Raw genomic sequence first — 23092 nt, forward strand, 5'->3', positions numbered from 1 at the left:
TTGCACCAAAAGATTGACCTGTTAATGCCCGATACAACCACTAGACTTATACAACACAGGAGGCAATTAAGCCATGTCACAAATCTTGAAGGGGAATGTTGGTAGTTAGTCCAACAATCCCCCCCAGAATTCCCCAAGGAGATTTGAACCTATGAAAAAGCTTTAATACCACTCGTTACAAGCTAGGGTTTTCATTGCAACAAAAGATCAACCTATTAATGCCCGATACAACCACTAGACTTATATTACACAGGAGGCAGTTAAGCCATGTCACGAATCTCGAAGGGGAACATTGGCGGTTAGTACAACAATTGTATCTCTACACAAAGGATTTCAATATTGATCAATCGTAGTCCACAAGATTTTTTTGAGACAACTACCGGTATCAGAAAAGGGGATCCTCTTTCCCCCTTTCTTTTTATTATTATGGCAGAGTCCTTGGGGTGATCTATTAAACAAGCAAAACAGGATAAAATGTGAAAAGGCTTAACTATAGGCAAAGGAGTTGACCCAACCACACACTTGCAATTTGTGCACAATACCTTTTTGATGGGAGAGAATTCTATTAGGGAAGCAAGCTATATTAAATTAGTCTTGGACAAGTATAGTGAAGCATTAGGACAGTTCATCAATTGGACTAAATCTGACTCTGTTTCTTTAAAATCCTCTTCCAACCCAAGAGCGTATTGGCAGATTATTGGGTATGAAACATGGCTCTCTACCTAATAAATATCTTGGGATTCCTCTTTTCAAATGAACTAATAGAGCCAATCTATGGAAAGATCTAATAGATGCATATATTAAAAGATTGGATTGTTGGAAAGGGAAATGGTTAACATATGCGGGTAGAATATTATTGCTTCAATCTGTTATTTTAGCAATTCTAGTCTTTACAATGAGTTTCCTTAAGATTCCTTTAAAAGTGTTGAGGTATATAGAACAAAGAATGAGGAAGTTTGTTTGGAATGGGGCTCGAGAGGAGGAGAAGATTCCACTTATATCTTGGGATCAGATTTGTAGTCCAAAGAAGCAAGGAGGGACGGGTCTTAGGAAATGACATTTGGTAAATCAAGCACTTGGAGCAAAGATGGTGTGCAAGATGTATACTAATCCTTCTCAATTGTGGGTGCAGATTCTATAGGTCAAATATGTAGATTCTAGGGAGGATTCAAGAATCTTGATAGTGAGAAATCCATCAAAAGGATCTATTGTCTGGAACTTTATTTTGGAATGTAGGAAAGTAATAACAAACCATCTTTCATCGTAAATAGGGAATGCTTCCTTTTGGGGTGACTCGTGGAATGGTGGACCTGTTCTTGCAAAGGTTGAGGAGGCTTTAGGTTTGAAAGACATATTTGTTAGAGCTTGGGGGAGTAAAGTGGCTGATTATATGGAAAAAAGGAATCAGTTGTAGGATCTTACTAGGATTGGAAAGATTAGATGCCAATGGGACTTATTGTAGATTAGAGAAGAGTAATGTAGAGGATTTTTAGGGATAAGTGTGTGATAGTTAGGGAGAAAGAGGATAGGATCATATGGTGTATAGTAAAAAGTGGGGCTTATTCAGCTAAAGTGGGATTTCAGATGTTAAATAGAGTAGAATGCTTAGAAGAATGGCCTTGAAAATTATGTTGGGACAAGGACTGCTTGCAAAAGACGGGGGCATTCACTTGGTAAGCAATCCAAGGAAGGATTTTAACTTGCAAAAGGAGAAAGAAATATGGATTCATTGGGACAACATGATGTATTTTATGTCAGAAAGGGGAGAAAGATTCTGATCATTTATTAGTCTGATGCAAATTTGTAGATAAGTGTTGGCAAAATCTAAAATCACATCTCAACTATTTGTGGAATATGTTTCAACATGGCCAAGAGCCTTCATAAAATCCACCTTCTCAAAATTTTGGATTATAAGCCCCTCAATAGTAATATTGGAGGTATGGAAGGAGAGAAACAAGAGAATTTTTTAAGATATGATGGAATCTGTGGATAGAGTTGGGACCAAATTCACAAATCGATAGGTGAAAACTTGCAAGTTATTTCTCGGGGGAAAAAGCAATAGTATTTTCTCTTCCTAGGATCATATGATTCAAATACATTGGCCAAAAGTTAGAATTAATTGGTCAATAGATGGAAATAAGAGAATGGACAAAAATTTAAAAAGGGAGAATATCAAATGGGAACCGCCTAATAAAGATTGGGTGAAACTTAATTTCGATGGAGCATCCAAAGGGAACCCAGGAGTGTCAGGAGTAGAGGTGATTGCTAAAATGGCCAGTGGAGAAGTTATAGCTATAGCAGAAAAAAGGTTGTCAGATGGGACTAATAATGTAGCGGAAGCACAAGTAGCTCTTCTCGTGGTGCAATTAGGGAAGAAGCTGAAAGTGAAAAATATTCATTTAGAGGAGGATTTAGAAATCATAGTCAATTTGCTGAAAAATAGAAGATTGCATAGTTGGTTTTTACAATCAAATAGAAGAAATTATAGTAATGTTAGATAGTTTCACCAACTTTAACATTAGTCACCCTTATCGAGAGGCGAATTAGGAAGCAGACTAGTTAGCACATTATGCAATAGGGCTACCTAACATTAGTGATGTAATGATGGATCAATTCAATGAAGTTTAAAGTGAGGATTAAAGGTAAAAGGTTGAAGACACCCTTTTAAGAAGTGTGGGAGATGTGCTGGCAGAGCACAATGATGAATTTATTAAATGCAACAAAGGAAAGAACTAAATGTGGCTTTCGACGTCAAATGAAATCGTAGAGATTTAATGGGAAGTTATGGCTGAAGCATTTGGAGGGAAGAGTGACAAACAAGCTAAAGGGAATGAGTTTATAAATAAGCAAACTGAAGGGAGAAAACTTAAAGAACTAAAGCATAGAAAGTGTTAAGATGAAAGTGACATTCTTTGTAGATTCAGTAAGACAGATCAAGGCTTTTAAGGAGCCAGGTGGTTGGGAAAGGATCAAAGGTTTGCTAAAAATAAAGACAAAGGAAATGATTTCAGCAGTTTTGGGGGTGATAGGAGACCAATTTCATGAGAGCAATTAAAAGTAGGAAAAATTTGCACATGATATCAATATTCATAGCTTGGGGCCTAGAATTGAACAAAAGCATTATGAGATAGTAATTGTAACACGTGCTCTATTCGCGAATGAGATGTTGGATGGGCTACGGTCAATAATGGAATGGTCTATGCTTGGAATAGTGCAAGACATTAGTGAGTGCTTTGTGGATGAAGATGAAGCTCACTATTATGGATATGTGCCCTTCTTGAGGTGGAAGGCAAGGGTTGATAAATCATCAATGTATAGAAAGGCAGAGAAGGCTTGGTCGCGGGTTGTGCATGAGCTAGGACGAGTGGAACGAGCTAAGAGTGCAACCAGTTTAGGGACTTGGAGTGATGTCCCTCGACATCGTTGGAGCAATGCTAGGTCATGGTCTGGCTCAAGAGGTGAATAAGACTGGTCATTTGAGGAAGAAGGAATATCAATTTTTGGGGTCGCGAGATGGAGGAGCAACAAGATGATTAAAATTTGCTTGTTGGGTTTTGTCAAAGCAGAATGGTAAGAACAAGAAGAAACAACGAACAACATATCAACAGAACATAGTAAAGCTCTTGTGTATACTGTATATAGTTTCCCCACCCAGATTAGGGATTTTAAGCTTTTTAAGCTAGATTTATAAAATTTGAAGATTGTAAAGGTGTATAAGTTGTATGAAGAAATAGTAAGGTAGGGAGGTAGGAGGAAGAGCTAGATGTTTCTGGATTTGAACTGATGTAATGCTTTTATTTATTATTAATACAAATACCTATTACCGATCCTATATATATTATTTCTTTGATATTATAGGTTAAATAATTATTATTTCTTATTTTTATAGTTTAGTATTAGTTTTAATATAAATTTATTGTCATTATTTATTTAATAACATTGTATTACCTAATTATTATTAAAATTCTATTTTAAAACGGGTATATGACAGTCTCAACTTTTCCAATGGCAGCCCTAGAACTTGAGTTTGTGTAGCAATGCACCAAGCATTTTGATCGAGAAATTTTTTATTTGAAAAATTAGCTAAAGATGTTGCAAGGAAATTTATTCTAGGTTTACTTCCAAACATCATTGAGAAGTTTTCAAAGTGCTAGGAACTCTAGATTGTGCAAACCTAACAAAAGAGAATTCACAACTATAGAATGAAAAAAGCTTGATTACATTAAGTTTTCAAATGACAACTAGCAATTCATTAGAAAGAATCAAAAGGCTATCAAAATATGCAACACCACAGTTATCAGAGTTGAATGCATCTAATTCATGTACATGTAACTCACAATAGTGCCAACAATTTCACCTTTGTAGTTTCAAACAATAGGTTGCATGTAATTCATGTACATGTAATCTAATTACACGAACATTCAGTCATGTTATCCAATAAATCTTCTTTCTTATTTGACTTAGTCAAGGTGGTTGAGTTTCTCCCACCTTTTTCTCCATTTTTCTCACTCCTTTGCCTATATAAAGGAGTGCCCTTCATTGTAAATAATCATCTTCCTTATATGCAAGAGAGCTCTGCCAAACTTGTGCAACCATAACTGTGATTGTGTAGTGCAATTTTTAAAAGGAAAGTGAATATAAAGAAGCAATTGAATTCAAAGTTGTGACTAGAAGCAATTGAGAATCAAATTGGAAGTTGTGACTACAATTTGAATTTGTCATCTTCTATTCATGTTAATCTTGTATGTGTATTAAAATATAGTGAGTACATAAAGAAATTGAATTTGAAATTGTGACTGGGAGCTATTGCAATAATATGAACTAGAAGTTGTGATTGTTGTTCATATTACCATCTTATATTCATGCAGTGGATTAGAATTATAGCTTAGAATCATCTATTTTTAGAAGTTTGTGCACCCCAATGGTAGAGGTTTTACTCTTTTTTTAATTGCATAGAGATATGTGAGCTTCATACCCATTCTTATAGATTAGATAAAATATACGATCTCAACCAACCTTTGAGCTGGTGTTTGATATTGGTATCATTGTCTCTGACTGTTAGATAGAAGTGTAATTATAGAGATTAACCTTGCCCATTACTCGCTCCATAAGTGGTTTGTTTCTTGACATAAGAAGAAGAATATTGATAACACCCCTTCACAATATATCTTAACTTCTTATTTACCTTGAGTTAATCCAAGGAATGGTGAGTAAGGGGAGCCTTCCTTTTAAGGTAGGAGAGAGTTTGTCTCACATTGTGACTAGTAACCATATTTTGTGACTAAAATTGTATAAATTGTTAATTGCATAATATCCACCCAAAATGCCCTATGTTTTGAATGGTATAAATTCTTGTTAGTTTATAATTAATTTCTACTTCTATTGATGAGTTTAGTTGTAACTATTGTTGATGTTCTTTAACAATAATTTCTTCACATAATATTCTACTTGTATTATTTATTATTTATATGATGCCACTACATTGTTTATATAATTACATGTTCATTTTGATTTTCTAAATATTCAACGAAATTGCAAGGTACCTAATAAATACAACTTTTCGCAAAATAGATGGGGCCTTTTCTATATTGACAATGTCTTATAATCCAATTAAAATGTAAGATAAATTGTTCAAAAGTATTTTGGTTTATAAATTAAATTAAGAATACAAATTAATTTGGTTGGATGTTTTAGTTAAGAGTTGCTATAATAGTAATAGGAAGGAAAGAAACATTCTTTTGTCTGACATGCCTATTGTAAAACAAAAGAAAAAAATTGGAGCTTATGGATTCTAAGAAGTAATAAACCTATAAGAATGTTGATTTCACTTGCAGCTCAAAAGAATATATTTTGGTGTATTACGTCTATTATTCTTGAATTTGTTTAGTATCTATTCATGAGAATTGCTGAAAGCAAAAATATTATTTATTGATATAATGATTGTTTGTGCATATCAATTGTAATTAATACATTGACCAATTTTTCAGGAAACGAGCACATCCACAAAGGTCGTGAAAAAAAAATATTTCTAAGAAAAAATGTATTTATCATTTGCAAGCTACATTTCATATGTTTCATTTCAAGATGTTGTGCACCTTATGGCTCGCAAGGATGTCATATTATTCCTAAATTTGTTTAGTATCTTTTCATGAAAGTTGCTAAAAGTAAAAATATTATTTATTCATATAATGTTTGTTTATACATATCAATTGTAATAAACAAATTGATCAGTTTCTCAAGATATAAGCACATCCACAAAGGTCGTGAACTTTCCTGAAAAGCCAAAAAAAAAAAAAAAAAAATCTTTGGAAGAAAAAATATTTAGCATTCGCAAGCTACATTTTGTATATTTCCTTTCAAGGTGTTGTGCACCTTATGACTCGCAAGGATGAGTAAAGGAAACTTCCAATGTAACCTAGGTGCGCACACCTGGGTCAAAACCCTGGCACACCTGGTGTGGGTGTGTCACGCACCCGAGTACCCTCACCAGTAGCTTTTTCGCCGTCGCACCGATCGAGCTCCCGGGTGGGACGTGGTGCTCAAGTGCTTCCCAAGTGCGCAGGTGTACGGGTGCTCCTCGAGTGCTTGTAGGGTGCTTCTTGGGTGCTCGCAGGGTGCTTCGAGAAGAGACCAAAAAAAAAAAAAAATTTAAAAAGTGTTTTTGCATTTTTTTTAATTTTTGTTTTAAAGTATGCTAACCCTAATTGGGTGTGGATCCCATGTGGTCTATTTGAAAGCTTAATAAGACCAATAGACCTCATTTTCATTTCACCATTTCATTTCATTGTTTTGGAGCAGCAAGGAGCTAAGTGAGAAAGAGAGTTTGGAGGAGCTTGTGAGAGATTAGTGGGTGGTTTTGCAAGGGATTGCAAGATCAAGAGGAGCAAAAGGAGCAAGAAGGTTTGATTTGGCAAGTGTCTCCTCAAGTTCAAGCCTTCAAGGTAGGGTTATTTTATTTTACTTAGTTTTTTTGGTTTTAAAAATCAATTTTTTATTTTTAAATTTAGTATTTAGTATTTACTATTTACTATTTACTATTTAGTTTTACTACGTTACTTTCAAGTTTCATTCTTAAATCTTGTTGATAGTTGATAGTTCTTAGTTCTATGATTTTTATTATCTAATATATGTACTTAAAAAATAAAAAATTCATTGTTCTTAAAATAAAAATATGGCAATATGGCATATGCTGAAACATATTTAATATTTACTTTTTGTATTTAGCTTCATTTTTTAATACTTTAAATTTTTAAATAGTAAATGTTAAAATTAAATAGTAAAGTTTTAAGTTTTAAATTATTTTTACTTGGGCTGAAATGTATCAATCATTTTTATAATTTTATTTTCATTTTGTGAAATGCAATTTTATAAATGGCTTCTAGATCCGGCCAAAGTGCAGAAGACATGTAAATTAATGAGGCAAGTGCATCTAATTATGAGCCTGAACCTGAGTCTAAATGAAGTGATCATGGGCTGATGTAGGTGATCAATCTGAGCCTGAAGAAGAGCCTCCTTATGTTGCATCAAGGGTGCCTTCTACTAATTGCCCTTCAGAGATTTTGACGAAGTATGCTAGGGGTCCTTATGATCCAAAGTCCCCTCTTAAATAGTTTGCTACGAAATTACATGTCCTACACCTTTAGGTGGTGGCACACGCAAATGAAATTGCAATATATGTGGAGCAAAATGGTTTGGCAACGTTACAAGAGTTAATTCACACCTTTTTTGGAGTGGCTATGGTGTGAACCCATGCATATTCTTGTCAAATCCTGAGAATGCCAAATACAGAATTGAAGTCAATAAACTATGGGGCATTCCTGATGATAGTAATGTTCCAGTGCCTAGATCTTTGATGTTCCAGTTCCTAGATCTTTCTCTGCTAGGTAACAAGTACAAAATATACAACAGTTATAGGGGCAACGAAATACATCTACTCGTATCTTGCATCAAAGAGCAGGGACTATGTCACCTACACCATTTTTCTCACCTACACACAATTCAACAGGGGACAGCAGTAGGGGGGAAACAAAAAGAAACTACAAGTCGTAGTGGTAGTAACCCCATTGCTCATTTATTTAGCATGCATGCAAGGGACCAGTTAGATGATGTTGTTGGTGATTTCTTCTTTGCCAATGGCATCTCTACACATGTGGCTCGACCTCCCTATTTTGTGAGGATGATAACTATGGCAGTGAACGAGGGAGAGCCATCATATGTGCCACCAAGTGACCACAAGCTGAGGACTACAATGTTCGATAGAGCCTATGACAAAGTTGGGATCTTGATGGAGCAAATGAAAGCATGTTGGATGGAGTCAGGCTGCAGCATTATTATGGATGGGTGGACAAACATTAGTCATCGTCCACTCATCAACATTATGGTTACATGCATCAAGGGCCAATACTTTTTGAAGGCAGTTGATTGTTCAGGGCATCGTAAAGATTTTGATTTTCAGTTTCATGTGGTTAGGGAAGCCATTGAAGAGGTTGGACCACAAAATGTGGTCCAAGCTGTGACAGATACAACACGTGTGCAAAGCTGCAAGGAGGCTTGTTGAGGCAGCTTATAAGCATATTTGGTGGACTCCATGTTGTGTGCATGCCATGAACAATGCACTCAAAGACATGGGGAAAATAGAGTGGATTAGAAAGGTGGTTAATGATGGGAGGGAGGTCCAGATGTTTATCTACAATCGCTATACATCACATGCACTTTTCAGGAGCTTCGCAAAGAAGCAATTCTTGAAACCAATTGAGACCAGGTATGCATCATATTATATTCTCTTAGAGAGAATGATTGAGTTGCAAGAGTCATTGCAACTCATGGTTACGACACAAGAATGGAATCGATGGCCTGAGTCCAGAACAGAGCAAGGGAAGAGGGTAAAGGAGACAGTGAAGAGTGATCAATTTTGGAGTGATGCAAAATACACAATCTCCATCATTACTCCAGTGTTTCAGGTGTTCAAATATGGAGATGCAAATTCACCTAGTCTTGGAGAGGTTTATGAGTGCATTGATTCCATACTTCGGCAAATGAGGGTTGTTGTGCGTGAGAGAGACCCCACTCTAGCATTCTATACGGAGCACATTGAGCCTATCATTCATTGCAAGTGGGAGAAGTTGAACACTCCTTTGCACATGGTTGCCTATGCATTGAACACAAAGTGGTACATACCTAGGCCTGGTAGAGTCACACCACTTCAGGATGATGAGGTGAAGAATCGGTTCTTTCGATGCATTGCCAAAATGTATGACATTGAGACTGCTAGTGAAATTCGCACTAAGTGGTCCGAATTTGCTAATCTTTCAAGTAATCCTTAAATCTTGATTCAGTGCTCTAAACTCTTTATAATTATAAGTTCTTTTAATAATTAATTGTTACTTTACTTATAACTTTATTTAAGTTATTTATAATTTTAATATTACGTTGTAAACTTTAAAACTTGTAACTTGTAGGATACTCGAATATTGCAAAGGTGAATCTCAAAACCATGGCACAAAAGAATCTCATTTTGTGGTGGGAATGTCATGGGCCGTAGAAGTTAAAAATCACCTCACTAGCCATCTGACTGCTTTCTCAAGTTTGTAATACTAATAACTAGTTCCAGTCCTTTATAATCTTAATTTGAAGAGTTTCACCTTGTTGATTTTAATTTATGATTCATTGATTCAATAATTATTAATCATCAATTTACCATTTATCATTTGTTACAAATTGTATGAAATTTGTTTGTAACTTGTAAGTTGTAACTTTCAACTTTGTTATCTCAAGTGTCTACCTCCTCAGCTACACAGAGGAATTGATCCACCTATAACTTCATTCACTCTATTAAGAGGAACAGACTTACCTCTAAGAGAGCGAAGAAGTTGGTTGATGTACATGGTTACTTGCGGCTCAAAGATCGCAAGACACGCGAGTACAAGGAGAGCCTTGCAGCACAATGGGATGTGGAGCCAGAGGATCCAGCTCAGATTGATGAGGATGCCAATGCAGAAGCCAATGTAGGACTAGTTGGTGTTCCTTTAGAGGATCAAGATCTTACCCACGAGGAGTCTAGTAGTTCCAGTGATGAGGACTTCGGCATAGGGGATGATTAGAGAGCACTTGAGATAATTCAATTCTCATTATTGACATTTTATCATTTTGTTGATTGTACTCACTTCAATATGGCTATGATACATTATTATTATTTCACTATCTTATGCTATTTAGCTCATTGTCATCATGAGCATCTTTATGATATATGATATTCATATATTCATATTTGAACAATGAATTTTGAATCTTGCATCTTGAAGTAAGTTAATTTGTCAAATGGTCATTAGTAATGATTATGAAGTTTCAAGTTTGAACTTATGGTTTGTGAATTGCATTTCAATTTTCTCTATTCATTGTAGTCAACTATATTTGGTATGTTAATGTTACATTGTTATATAATATATTGAAGTATCATTTCGTAATTAGCATTTTCAATCATATATATTAATAATATTATATATATACTATGCGCGCGCACGCACGCACACACACACTACATTATAATACAACAAAATTGTAAGTAATAAATACATAACTACAATTTAAATATGATGGTCAGAATGAGAAAAAAAATACAATCACATAATTGTCTTTCACCTCCTCGTGTAATTTTTTTAAGCCTTGAGCTACTAGTTCATAACAAAATAATGATAGAAGTTTCTTCAATGTCTTCCTTTTCCTCCATTGCATCCAATTATGCTGCTTCTGTTTGATAATTCGATCAACTTCAAATGCTAAAATATTCTCTTCTCAAACAATCATCTTGCTATGTTGATGCTTCACTGTGTAAAATGGGTAAATAAGAGCAAAAAAATGGTCAAAAAAGGTTTAATTCTCACTTTAAAAAATGGCTGTTATATACTAGCACCAAACAAAATTGTCGAAGCTAAAGACTTGGGAATCCAATCCTGAGACTTGGAGAGTTTTGGAGCAAGACTCAGCCAGACTCAGTGGGGAAGTCTCATCAACTCAAGTTGGCTAGCTTAGGGACTCCAGTGTTTGAATAGTCCTAAAGAGTACTTGGAGAGTCTTAATCAAACTATGTTGAAGTTATCCTGCTTCAAAAGGATTCTCTAATTTCAAGGAAAAATCCTATTGGAAATTTAAGAGCATATTACTACCATTATATTCAAAAAGAACTGTAAAAAGTCATCTTCTAATCTCAAGTTTCTTCCTGCTCTGAATAAAAGCTAACAAGCACACCCAAACATCAATTTCCAGCTTTTTGCACAGTTGCTCCCACTGTGCTACCACATACAACTTAATTCAACAGATATTTTTTGTCAATTTTTTTCCACTTGTTTATAAAACTTAAAAATGTCTTCCATATTCTTTGAAATAACATAATGTGCCTCGATATCAGTACACTAATCTTTCTTCTGATGTAATAGAAGAAATAAATATATTTGCAACAAGAAAGACGTCCTTCAAACCATTCCCTTGAATTTTTTTGCCATATTGAATCCAATTAGAAACGTGATAATAGATAACAAATAGGAAGCCGTGGCTCATTTACCCTTCATTCGAAGCATTTCTGAAAACTATATAGGACATGTTCAGTTTATTTAGTGAATAAAATGAATCAGCAAAATGAATAAAATGAACTTTCACAATAACATAATGCCAGACATTCGGTCAGGAAACTCGATCATCTCTAAAAATAATGAATGTTAAGAAGATTCAGCCCTCAAGAATGTAGAGTTCAGAAGAAACGTCCCATAAAAGGTGCCATCTGTGAAAATAAAGTTTTTTCGCAATTATAGCTGGATTTCACCACGGAATATTTCTCGTATGCTCAAGGCCTTGGGTCAAAAAAACTCAAAATTGTCTTTGAATGACAAATTTACAAACACAATATATTAAGACTTTTTTGAAGTTTTGAAATTGCAAATCAAACAGTGGTTATCTGCACTGCTCGAACAGTCTGCTATTATAACATTTGTTGGAATGTGAAATTTAATATTTTACATTAAAGACACATATTTGCATACAATTGATTAACTAATTCAACAATGGTTTTCATCTTTAAACCTCCAATGGCTTTTCTAGCTATCTGCAAAATCAACAGAAATCTGTTTATAAAGTATCAAACTACTATGATAACCAGGTAAAGGATTTTAAAATTATGATTTTTGAGTGATGGCAAAAACAAAAACTACTTAGTCATGTGACTGCTGCTTCCATGTCTACGTTGCTCTTCTGATTATTGACTTCCATTTCAATTTCCTTGCGAGATGCTTCCCACAGTTGATCTTCTATCCCCAGTTTCCGCAGTTCTAGTAGACCACGTACAACTGGTAATAAACCCAAAGTATTAGACCCAACAAGCATGTCATAAACAAAAATAACTCAATAAAACTAACACAGCATACCATTGTCATTATGAAAAATGAATTCCAGAATATGATATATTAAATTCATTACGACATGCATGGCAAAGAACAAGAAACACAACAAAATGCACAGTTTAACTTATTCATGGTCCAATCTCAACTGATGTTGGAACTTAATACCAACTCAATACGATTTCCTTAGTAAACTAACATACATTTATGCAAAATAAATTTCAAATAAAGTATATTAAACTTGTTACCACATGCAAAGAAAAGAACAAGAAACACAGACGAAATGTCAACTTTTTAATGCTCAACTTATTCAAGGTTAAATCTCAAACTATAAATTAAAGATAAATTGAAATCTAATATAATGAAGGGTTTAAGTCTTATTAATAATTAATGTTAAATAATAGCTTTCTTAGGACTATCATGTATATAAAGTTATCTATCTCCAAATAGGAGATTAGGCTTTTGTTTCTTAGCTCCATTATTATCCTTAAAGTTATTAAATTATTTTATTTTTTTTGGTTATCCTCCATTTAGTGGTTCTACTATTTTCACTCGTTTAAGCTTACCTTAGCCTTTCTCCCTTTTAATTTTCCCTTTTAGTCAGAATATCTTCACTTTTTTTTTCCTAAGTATCCGAATATATGGGCAGAGTAGTGTGGTAGGTTATATTGATCATGAAGGGGTATTAAACATTTAATCATGTACTCAGTATTCCCACTTTCCTAGAAACAACTTATTACTCCTTAAGATTAGTTGTCACTAACACTAAAGGAATTAATGTGAGTTGTATTGGTAATAGGAGTTCCCTTCTTTTTTGCATAAAGAAGTACAAATGTCATCATTCGTGCGATCGTTATGTTATCAAGCCTGTATTTATGCATTCCCTCGACATTAAAACTAACAATTTCCCTCATATTCTGCAGGTGTCTTAGTTAAGTTTCCTTTTCTGAGCCCCAAGGTCCTGGTGTTATGGTGTACAGGCTTTCGGTTTTGGTCTGCGCCTCAGGATTTTCTCGCCTTTATAGGATTCAATCCTCTCATGGACATGGGTATAGTTTTTTTCCATAATCACAAGAACAGAACCATGGCGTTTAAGGGCTTTCTCAAACCAAAAAGGTGGAATGACATCTTGCAAAGCCAAGACGAAATGGTCTGATTTGCTACCGGAAGAGCGTTAGGTGAAAAGCACTTTAATTACAGCAAGTCATGGAGAACCAACAGTGATATAATAGGCTGTTTCATTGTTGTTACATTGAAAGCAGGCATTACACAATCTGATATGGTGAATCTCTGTGAGGTTATTTTCAACCCAACTTGGTTGAAGGGTTTGCATCAAGTAGTATTCAGTATTAATCAAAAAATGGAAATTCCATTTCCAGAGTTTTATTTAAACTGGCCCATTGGCAGTCTCAGAACTGCCAATGGGCCAAGGTCAAAACAACCAGTTTTAACTATTAGAGACCAGATCTTATTTGATAAAATATGGCCTGAGATGGAATCCAACATTCACTTCCTAATCCGTTGGTGTAATATTATAAGGGAAAGAAACAACTTCAGGCTGCTTCCTCTGTTTGAGAAGGCGAATTTGGATCCTCTGTCAGTGTCAATTGACGAAGATCACAACACTTATAGCTTCTGCCTTCCTAAACTGAAAAAGTCCAGTTATCCTAAGAAGTCCAAGATGGACGCTTCTTTGGCTTCAGGACCAAAGGTGGATAATGAAGTTACGGATGAGGAGCTAGTCGTGTTTTGTCGCCATGACAAGGCATATGTATATTCACGTGATATATGGACATGGTACCTTTTTCAATTTGGGTACATAACCTGTATAAATCTTTTTTTACCTAAACAGCTACAAACATGGTATTAAAAAACTCTTAAGTTTTGTTATTTTAAATATCCTATTATAAAGTACTAATTAATACCTCGGAATGAAGTATTCTTAAGATTGTAGTTTCATATAAAAGATCTTCCTCTTTGTTCCCGATTAATCTAGATGCAGCCTGTTGTTTTGGTTTCGACAATTGTTTTTTTCCCTTAATATTTTTCAGAGCCTTTTATCTTGATTTAGATTTAAATAATCTGTAATAGCTTCAAATCTACACCTTTTTGTGGGTTAAGTTTTTTCTCCGGTACTTCAATGAGAAACGTCTATCTCTCTGATCTCGCATTCTTTTAGTTTAGTCTTTCCTATATTTTAGTTTTGCTATTTCTTATCGAAGGTAGTTGCTAGTTAAATTTTGTCTTCAATATGTTTTGTTTCTTTATTAACTACAAACAAAATCTAAGTTAAATGTCTCATAGTAGCTAATTCTCAAAAGTACGGAATATTAATCTAATTTGTTCCAACAATGCAAATCCTTACTTAGTATGCTCATATTGCTTTCCAGGTTATTTTAATAACTATATAATCTCTGTTATTACTAACAAATTTAAGCTCTAGAATTTGGAAAAGTGTTTTGTTGATGGCTCAAATTTAGAAATTGTCAAGTATAGAATCTGGCTGCATTTTCTATAACAAGAGATTTAGTTCAGTTAAAATAATTGTGTTCAACTTAACAGGGTAAGTTTTCAGTTAACTATTCTAATCCCCTTTTTTAAAGTGTTAATGTTTCATCCTAAGAATCAGTAGCTAGATTGTGAAAGATTCAACAGAGATTTTTATATTAGCCAAGTTTAATAGCATTTAACACTAGTTCCTTGAGATTCTTTTATCAAATCTTTCTGTAGAGCAATCGTCATAGATTTTTCGGTAGTTTCGCTCTTTCTCTCTTTGGTTCGTTTTCTTTATGTATCTTCTTTAATTTTATTTCATTTCGGGTTAGCCCTTGGATCCCTCTTTAGCTTTTTAAATTTTTTGTTCTTTAGGTTCCTTTTTTAGCCATGATCTAGATCCCAAATTCTTTCCTTTTTCTCTTTGATTGTTTCTTTTATTTTGTGTTTGCTGCTTTTAATCCTTTTCTTTTGCTATTTCCGGTTGATTCCTGTTTATATTCCCTGTCAGTAGTTAGCCTTTCTTTGCCATTTCTTTCCTATTTTAGTGTTCTTTCTGCTACTGTCATGATTCTATCCGTTCTGGTCAGAGGCCTCCTCTACCTTCTAGTCTTCCTCTTCTCTTTATCCTCCTTTCTGCTTGTCTCCTTTGTGTTGTTTTTAAGCTTGGCCAGTGCTCCTGTCTTTTTTTCCTCCTCCCCCTCTCCAGAGGTTTATATATCAGGGGACATAGTATGTTTGAAAAAATATTCCGAACATAACGATGTCACCAGATATGTTCACCTCTGCTCTCCGTGTTTTGTGCTCCTTGGTTTTCCATTTCCGCCAGTGACTCCTTTCTGCTGCTATCTCCTTGCTTTGTTTTAGGTTGGTTTCAACTTAAGGACAGTTTCTTTTATTAATGATTCCTTTATCATCAATTCCAAATATATCAGAATCGATGATTAAGTTTTCATCCTCTCAGATTCTAGCGAGAACTCGTTCCCTTCTCAGTGTCAGTATGTTTCCTATTCCATCACTTTTCGACAAAGTCTATTTATAGGCTGATTTTCATGGGTACCATCATCAATCTACGAGGGCCTCTAAATCAAACAACCTTTGATGGGCCGATAACGGGTACCATAATCAAGGATATGTTATTATCGACCCACTTCTTAGTCACAAGAGCAGTCTATCATATCTTGGGTAAAGAGTTTATCTTCAACATTTACAGATACAGGGTTCCTACTGATCTAACCTCTATGTTTGTAGCTATGGTACATTCAGTAGGGGCTGAGAAGTTTGGTACAGATCTTCTATGTAGAAGGGCTCTTTAACAGTATGTATCTAGGAAATTTGGAAGAAACAACGTCCTGCACTTTCCTATGTATCTAGGAAGTTTGGTATAGATCTCCTATGTAGAAGGGCTCTTTAACAGTATGTATTACGACACAAATATTTTAGGAAGAAACAGTGTCCCGCTCTTTCCTATAGTATTCACAGAAGACCAAAGGAGGTTTAATAAATAGAAACCGGTTATCAGAAGGAACGTGGATTTTTTAATGTATTTTCTTCATATTAGATTTCCTCCTGGTTTTAATTGGATAGACAAGTTCATGCAGGATGATCATGTAGGATTGTGGGAAGATATCGAGAATATCAACCTTGAAAATATCAAACCAACTCATCCGTTTGATGAGCTATCTAAGTCTGATTCCTCCTCTCACTAAACTTTCTACCTGTGTTCCTCGACTTTTGTAAAGAAATTTAACAAAATTTGCTTCTGAGTATCTAAGATAATACTAATGATTTAATTTAAAATCTTAGTGATAACTATTTGAAAAAGGATAAATGGGTTTAAATTAGAACAATAGATTAGATGACATAGTTAATACTGAATTATTTCGTTATGGGATTTAAGTTATAATTTAAGTTTTCCTATGTTATTCTTCCGTACTCTACTAACAACTTGATCTTAGTCAAGTTTTAATTGCAAGAATTGTAATTGAAGACATAATGGAATAAAGTTCAAAAGTTTGAAGACAATTCATTTCAAAAATCTTCATAATCAGCTCCACAATTATATAATATGCTCCACTTTATGTACCTAGAACTGGGCCTTGTAGCCTTTTACCTATCAAAAACAAAAAATAATAATAATAATAAATGTTAAATAGTTTTTAAAATTAATATGGTAATATTTATTAATACTAATTTTGATTACAATTCACTATTTATAAACTAAGTTCATTAATATTGTATAATATTTATAAATATTTATGTATATTAAAATTGTAGGAAAGGGGTTTATTGGCTCTAATATTCTTATTTTTAGATTACAACAATATGTATGTATGTATGTATGTATGTATGAGTTCGACATTTTTGTTTTGTAAGAACTCAAGACACAGGCAACATCATTAAATTCTTTGCTAAAACCAAAATTGAACTGCCATTTATTGCGCATGCAGGATCACTTGTTAACCTACATGCTCCCGCATCATGAATGCAGTTGCCTTCATGTGGCTGGGCTGAAAATGTGCCGTTTAAGGGCAGCCTATGAACTTTGTATGTGTCTTGAGCAGTAGTTAAGTCTGAAGTAGTTGATTTTTGCTATTTCAAGTGTCTGGATATCAATATGCATTTTAAGGTGTCTAAATGTTGTCAACCACTAAGTTTCCTTAGGTCAAGTTTTGCATTATACTTCATTTTCATTTTACTTAGATTACTTAATTGGTAGGTGACCCACTCATGGCATGTGGTGATGGTGTTTCAATTTATAGAGGATAAAGAAGTCTGTATCAGCCCAAATTCTCAAATAGCATCTAGAACTCACCATACAGGCCTACTGAATTAAATGCTATGCCCACCTATAATTCTCCACCTAGTTGATCTGCTTCTTCTGGATTGGGGTGCAAAGATTTATTTTTATGCAATTTCATAGAGATGCCCCATATCTATATAACTGGTCGTGCAAAAAAAAACCCTAGTTATGGTTGAATATATAGTGAAAGATACAAAATAAGAGAATGCCAATACTGACTACACAGCCTAGTTCTACCCAAACCATAGATGTTTAATGTCAAAGCGGAGAGCATTCTACCAAAGGAGAATAGAGCTATTAATCTTGCAGGGATGCTTTGCATGCAATAGCAAAAAATGGTTTGAGTCTTTTATTTCTAATTTTTCTTTGTTAATTCCATACCATTTCACGAACCGGTTCTTTCTATTTAAAACAAATGTTGAAAGATGCATTTTTTTTTTTGGTTCCTCATTCGTTCCTTTAATGAAGATGAGCTACACAATGCTCTCCTTGGTGGAGAGTAATCTAAGATAAGAAAACTTGGATACGGATAGTTGCCCTATCATGTAAGACAGGTGGACCACTGTTACATATCAGCTACTCATCAATATCATTGTCACATATTCAGTTGGCTCTTATTTTCTTTAAAATATTGTCTTTTCAAGGAAAGGGAAAGATGAAATCATTCAATTTCAACTTTTAAAGGATGTTGTAGAATAGGTTAGACTCTAATGTTGTACACGTGGCAACTGATTCAACCCATGTACATAAGTTAGTTAGCTTGACAGTTGAGGGTGCTTACTAGTAACATTTGGACCCCGTGTGTTTATGTATTGAATAACATGCTGAAAGATGCTACTAAAAACAGATTGGACAAAAATAATGGTAACAAAAGCTAAAGACATGCAAATCTCCATTTGCAACCATCACACTTCACTTGATTTATTTAGGGCTTTTACGAGGAAGGAATTCCTCAAGCTTATGGATTCTAGATATACCAACTACTTTATTTGTGAGAGGATATTGAGGTACAAGAGCCTTAGAGAAAAGTAAATGGCTAGATGTACGCATGGCTTAAGGGGAGTGTAAAACAAAGGATCCTTGGCAATGATTGTCCACAATGAGGTAATAAATTGCTGATTTTATCATAGTGATATAGCAATGAGGTATTTTAAATGCTTGGTCAAATGAAGCTAGCCATTAGTATAAACAATCCTATTTGAGAATTTTATGAGCTGCATATTAGCCCCATTGTGACATAGCAATGAATCATTATGAGCACCTCACCTCATATGGCAACCTATCCTCTAAACATCAAATGGTATGCGGCAGTGCCTAAGAGAGTGCCTCCATCTAATGATGATAAGGGAAAGAAGGGTTCAAAATTTCTGTTGACAAGAACTCTACAAAACATGCAATGGCCATCGTCAATCTCTGCAGTCCTAAAGCCAAGGAGGGATAGACAGACAGAGCAGAAAAAAATGGTCGATATGGCATTGCAAGGATGCACTGAAGTTGACGATACTTGTCATTCACTCTACTCACTACTGCTGGTTCCTCTAGAGAGAAATTGGCTGACATACCACTCCATCAAGTTCATCAAAAGGAATGTGCTTACATCTCGACAAGAATAAAAGTTGGTGGCTATGCATAGTGTCTTGCAACTTGAAGACCAACAAGCTCTTGAATATCATCAAACTCCAACTGCATGTTGGGATGTTGACCTTGAAGCTGCCACACAAGTTGAAAGGGCAAATGAGGGATCGACTAGGGCTTGATTGAATGATGTATCCATTAAAATGGTAATGACTCGGATTCAAACTCTAATTTTGTAGTGTTAGCTACTGTTGATATTGGCACACGCAGAAATTTTATGTTACTGACATTCGTTAGCTGAGACTTCTAGTGTTTGAGCAGTATTTTGCAATTTTTATATAACATGTATACGAATTGACAATGAAAGAAATTAAATGAAGTTAATTTGCTTGACAACTCTCACACAAAATCTCAATTTAACTTTAATATTATGTATTAAGATTCTAGAATATCATATGAATACTTGAAGTTTCCTCTATTCCTTAAGCTTTCCTACTTCTTAATAGCCATGCCCTAAAGATGGTTTCCCAAAATTTCTGCCTTGGAAATGCATCATCTTGTCATCCTTGCATTCACAATCTGACTATTGACACCAAACCCTCATTTGTTCACATCATGTGAATGAATGCTTCAGAGGTTGTTTGTGTCACTACTATCCCTCATAAAAAAAAACATTGCTTATCCTGCTAACATTGTGAAAGTTGTGAAGGTGTGTGACCCTCTTGGCATGCATCGTAATGACTTTTGTTAGACTTAATGTGACAAGCTATGTTACCACTTTCAATCTATAGACCCAAAATTCACAATTTGGTTCGGTTGGAATTCAAAGTTAGTTCACATCTGTTGAAAAGTTGATCAGACTGAGAAGTTTAGTCAACATTCACCCATCCGAACAAATTTGGGGCGAATTTGTCCGCAAAGTAATTTGGTTGACTTTTCAATAATGTTTTTTTGCCTTTTTAGGTCTATTCAACCCTCCAACCCTAAAACTAACTTTTCTATAAAGTTTTTTTGCCATTTAATGTCATTTGTGAATGAAAAGAAAAACATTTTGCCTCCATTGCTAAACTTTCTTGTTTGATTGCCATTGTTGGAGTGTTGACAGCTGATTGTTGCATGCTCTAAGCTTCTGTGGGAGTTGTTCCTACCTAGTTGCAAGTGTGGACAACTCCTCAAAGACATCAAGGAGCAAGATTTCAACAAAAGAGGTAGGGATTTTTTTACTTTGTTTTTAAAAGTTGTTTTTGCATTTTTTTCACAAAAAGAAATAAGCTCTCAAGTTCTAGTTTGTTTTTTCATTTTAGTCTTTGCCTTTGTGTGTTGTAGATTCATGGAATGGCATGTTTCGAGCACCGGAAACTCCCACTTTAAACAGACAGGTGCTCTACACTATGGAATTATTTAAAAATGGTTCAACCAATGTCAGGTGGAGGATTTTTTCTGTGGATTTGTAGCCATTTCAAAGAAGAATTTAGTATCTCTTATAGCAAAGTGAAAGCACTTGGTGCTTTTTTCCTCAAAAGGCATTAAGTTTTGTATAGGGAAGCCAAGAGTTAATGGGGTACTACTAAATTCTTCTTCCAAACCACATTGTGAACAAACATATTCAAGAGAAAAATCAAGTTCACAAAGTAGCTAGGAATGCACATTCTCATCATTTGCGAAAGTCTAGAAATAAAAACATAACATCATCTATGGCTTTAGTTTCCACTCCCAATGAACCACCTGCCATCCATTCTTGTGTGCTCCCCCAAAACTAGTGACAAATAAATGAGAAAAGGGGCCCTTGAAAATATCATTTCAGGATGAATCTAGAGACATTGTTGAGGAAGACATAGTGAGATGCATCTATGCAAATGGATTGTCATTAAATGTTGCACGCTCATGTACTGGCAAAAAATGGTGAGATCAATTAATGAGGCTCCAAAGGGGCTCAAGAGCCCAGGCTATGAGAAGGTGCACACAACTTCATTAGACAGAGAGGTGATCCATGCAGAGGCTCTCATGCAGCCCATCAAAGATTCATAGATCAAAACAAGTGTGACCATAGCATTGAATGGATGGAAAGATGTGAGAAATTGTCCATTGGTCAATGTTATTGCAGTGTCCACAAGAGGTGCAATATTTTTGAAAGTTGTGGATTGTGAAGGGGGAGGTGAGGTGGTCCTTTCATTACAGACATTCTTATCCAAGACATTGAGCGAGTTGGTCCTCAAAATGTGCTTAAGTAATAACAGACAACGCCAAGAATTGCAAGGCTGTTGTGTTATTGGTTGAGGTGCACTTGAAACACATTTTTAGGACACCTTGTGTTGCGTTCTCAATCAACTTAATTCTGCAAAGAATTGGCATTGAAATTGGGTGGATCAAAAAAAATATGAAGATACACGAGAGATTCAGATGTTCGTCATAAACCACAATATGGCACAAGCCATATTTAGAGAATTCTTGAAATTGGAGTGCTCTAAGGTAACTTAAATTATTTAAAATTTATATATGTTTTAGAAATATAGTCACTTTAGTTTAGTAAGTTTTCTATGTTTTTTAATTTAAATTTTAACCTTGATTTTAGTTTATTATTGTTTTGATTTTAATAAGGTTGTTGAGACCTGCTTTGCCTCCAACAATATTTTTTTGAGATCCCTTGTCAAGGTGAAAGAGGCATTGTATAGAATGGTAAATAGTGCTAATTGGAACATATGGAGGCAATCTAATACTACCAATGTTGCTGCTATTAAGGCAATGATACTTGATGACTCTTGGTGGGATCATGATGACTACCTTCAGAGGTTCATTGAGCCTATATTGAGCATGATCCAATACAGTGAAAGGGATAGACCTTGCTTGGATGAGGTAAATGATGGCATAAACTCCATGGTTGAGGGTATGAAAAGGAACTACATATAATAATGGTAGAGAGATAGAACAAAATGACTACCCCTTTGCATCTCCTTTCCTTTGCATTGAGCCCTAGGTCCTATAATCAATCGATCCTCGAGGAAAGTACCACTAGAGTTGTCTCATAAAAAGATCCTAAAGTTGCTCACAAGTACAAGGTATCCCTTCAAAGACTCTTTCCCAATCACATGCGACCTACACTTGGTTTGAATTCATGAGTTCTGCAAGCACCTATGACTGTGGTCTTGAGGCTCTTAAAGACAAGAAAAATGACAATGTTCATAAATGGTGGCACCCTCCATGGTCAAATGTACCAGCAGCTACAACCCATTGCCATCAATATTTTATCACAAGTTCGTTCTTAACTCTCAAGATTCTAAGTTCCAAATTCTTGTTGACAAATATTAAATTTATGTTTCTAAAAAAATTATTCAAAACTCTTGACTATCTAAGTTCATCATCATCCAAGAGGAACTAGAGCACATACTCTTTCATCCACTCTATAAAATGTAATAGACTAAATTCCAAGAAGGCTAACAACACAAAGAAAATACTTACAAGAAGGGGGAGGAAAAGAATTGGGATGTTGAACCAGGCCTGTGGAATTGGAAGATTTGATTGCCCAATTTGACGCACTTGCACTTGATGACAATGATCAGTGGCTACCTAGTGATGTTGAGGTTGAGCCTAACATTGCTTCTAATCTATAACAGCAGAATGATGATGATTTCTTTGATGGTTTTTTATGACATTTGATTACTGACGGCTGATTAGACATGTTGACGTCATTGTTTTTAAATTTTGAACCAAAGCATTGATATGGTGGTGTATTTCACTATGTTGCTTTAATATTCGCATAGCTGTGTATGAACTTATTTTCTGCTACACACACACACACACACACACACAAAATCTTGTACAAACAAACCCAAAAATG

General features: G+C 34.9%; 2 protein-coding genes across 2 annotated transcripts in view; one reads left to right on the forward strand and one right to left on the reverse strand.

Annotated features, from left to right (window-relative positions):
* Positions 1–2144: 2144 nt before the first annotated feature.
* LOC149539759 (uncharacterized) lies at positions 2145–3055 on the forward strand. Its single transcript, XM_089802609.1, has 2 exons — positions 2145–2454; positions 2919–3055. The coding sequence occupies exons 1-2, from the start codon at positions 2145–2147 to the stop codon at positions 3053–3055; spliced, it is 447 nt and encodes a 148-aa protein (XP_089658735.1).
* Positions 3056–11671: 8616 nt separating this feature from the next.
* LOC149539760 (coiled-coil domain-containing protein SCD2-like) overlaps positions 11672–23092 on the reverse strand; it is a 119156-nt gene continuing 107735 nt past the window's right edge. The window contains exons 17-18 of the mRNA XM_089800962.1: positions 12201–12335; positions 11672–12094 (exon numbers count right to left, since the gene is read on the reverse strand). Of these exons, the coding sequence (XP_089657088.1) occupies positions 12205–12335 (131 nt within the window). The 3' untranslated portion in view covers positions 11672–12094; positions 12201–12204. The remainder of the gene's footprint in view (positions 12095–12200; positions 12336–23092) is intronic.

This window comes from Cupressus sempervirens, chromosome 9 (genome assembly GCF_028749045.1).
Source record: "Cupressus sempervirens isolate cs-2001-9-10 chromosome 9, ASM2874904v1, whole genome shotgun sequence".
Taxonomy (NCBI): Eukaryota; Viridiplantae; Streptophyta; class Pinopsida; order Cupressales; family Cupressaceae; genus Cupressus; species Cupressus sempervirens.

Bases quoted from the DNA above. Each gene is read 5' to 3' on its own strand.
- LOC149539759 (XM_089802609.1), top strand. From the start codon at position 2,145: ATGGACAAAAATTTAAAAAGGGAGAATATCAAATGGGAACCGCCTAAT. The intron at 2,455-2,918 runs GTTGGTTTTTAC...CATTCTTTGTAG, and splicing joins GAAAAATAGAAGATTGCATA to ATTCAGTAAGACAGATCAAG.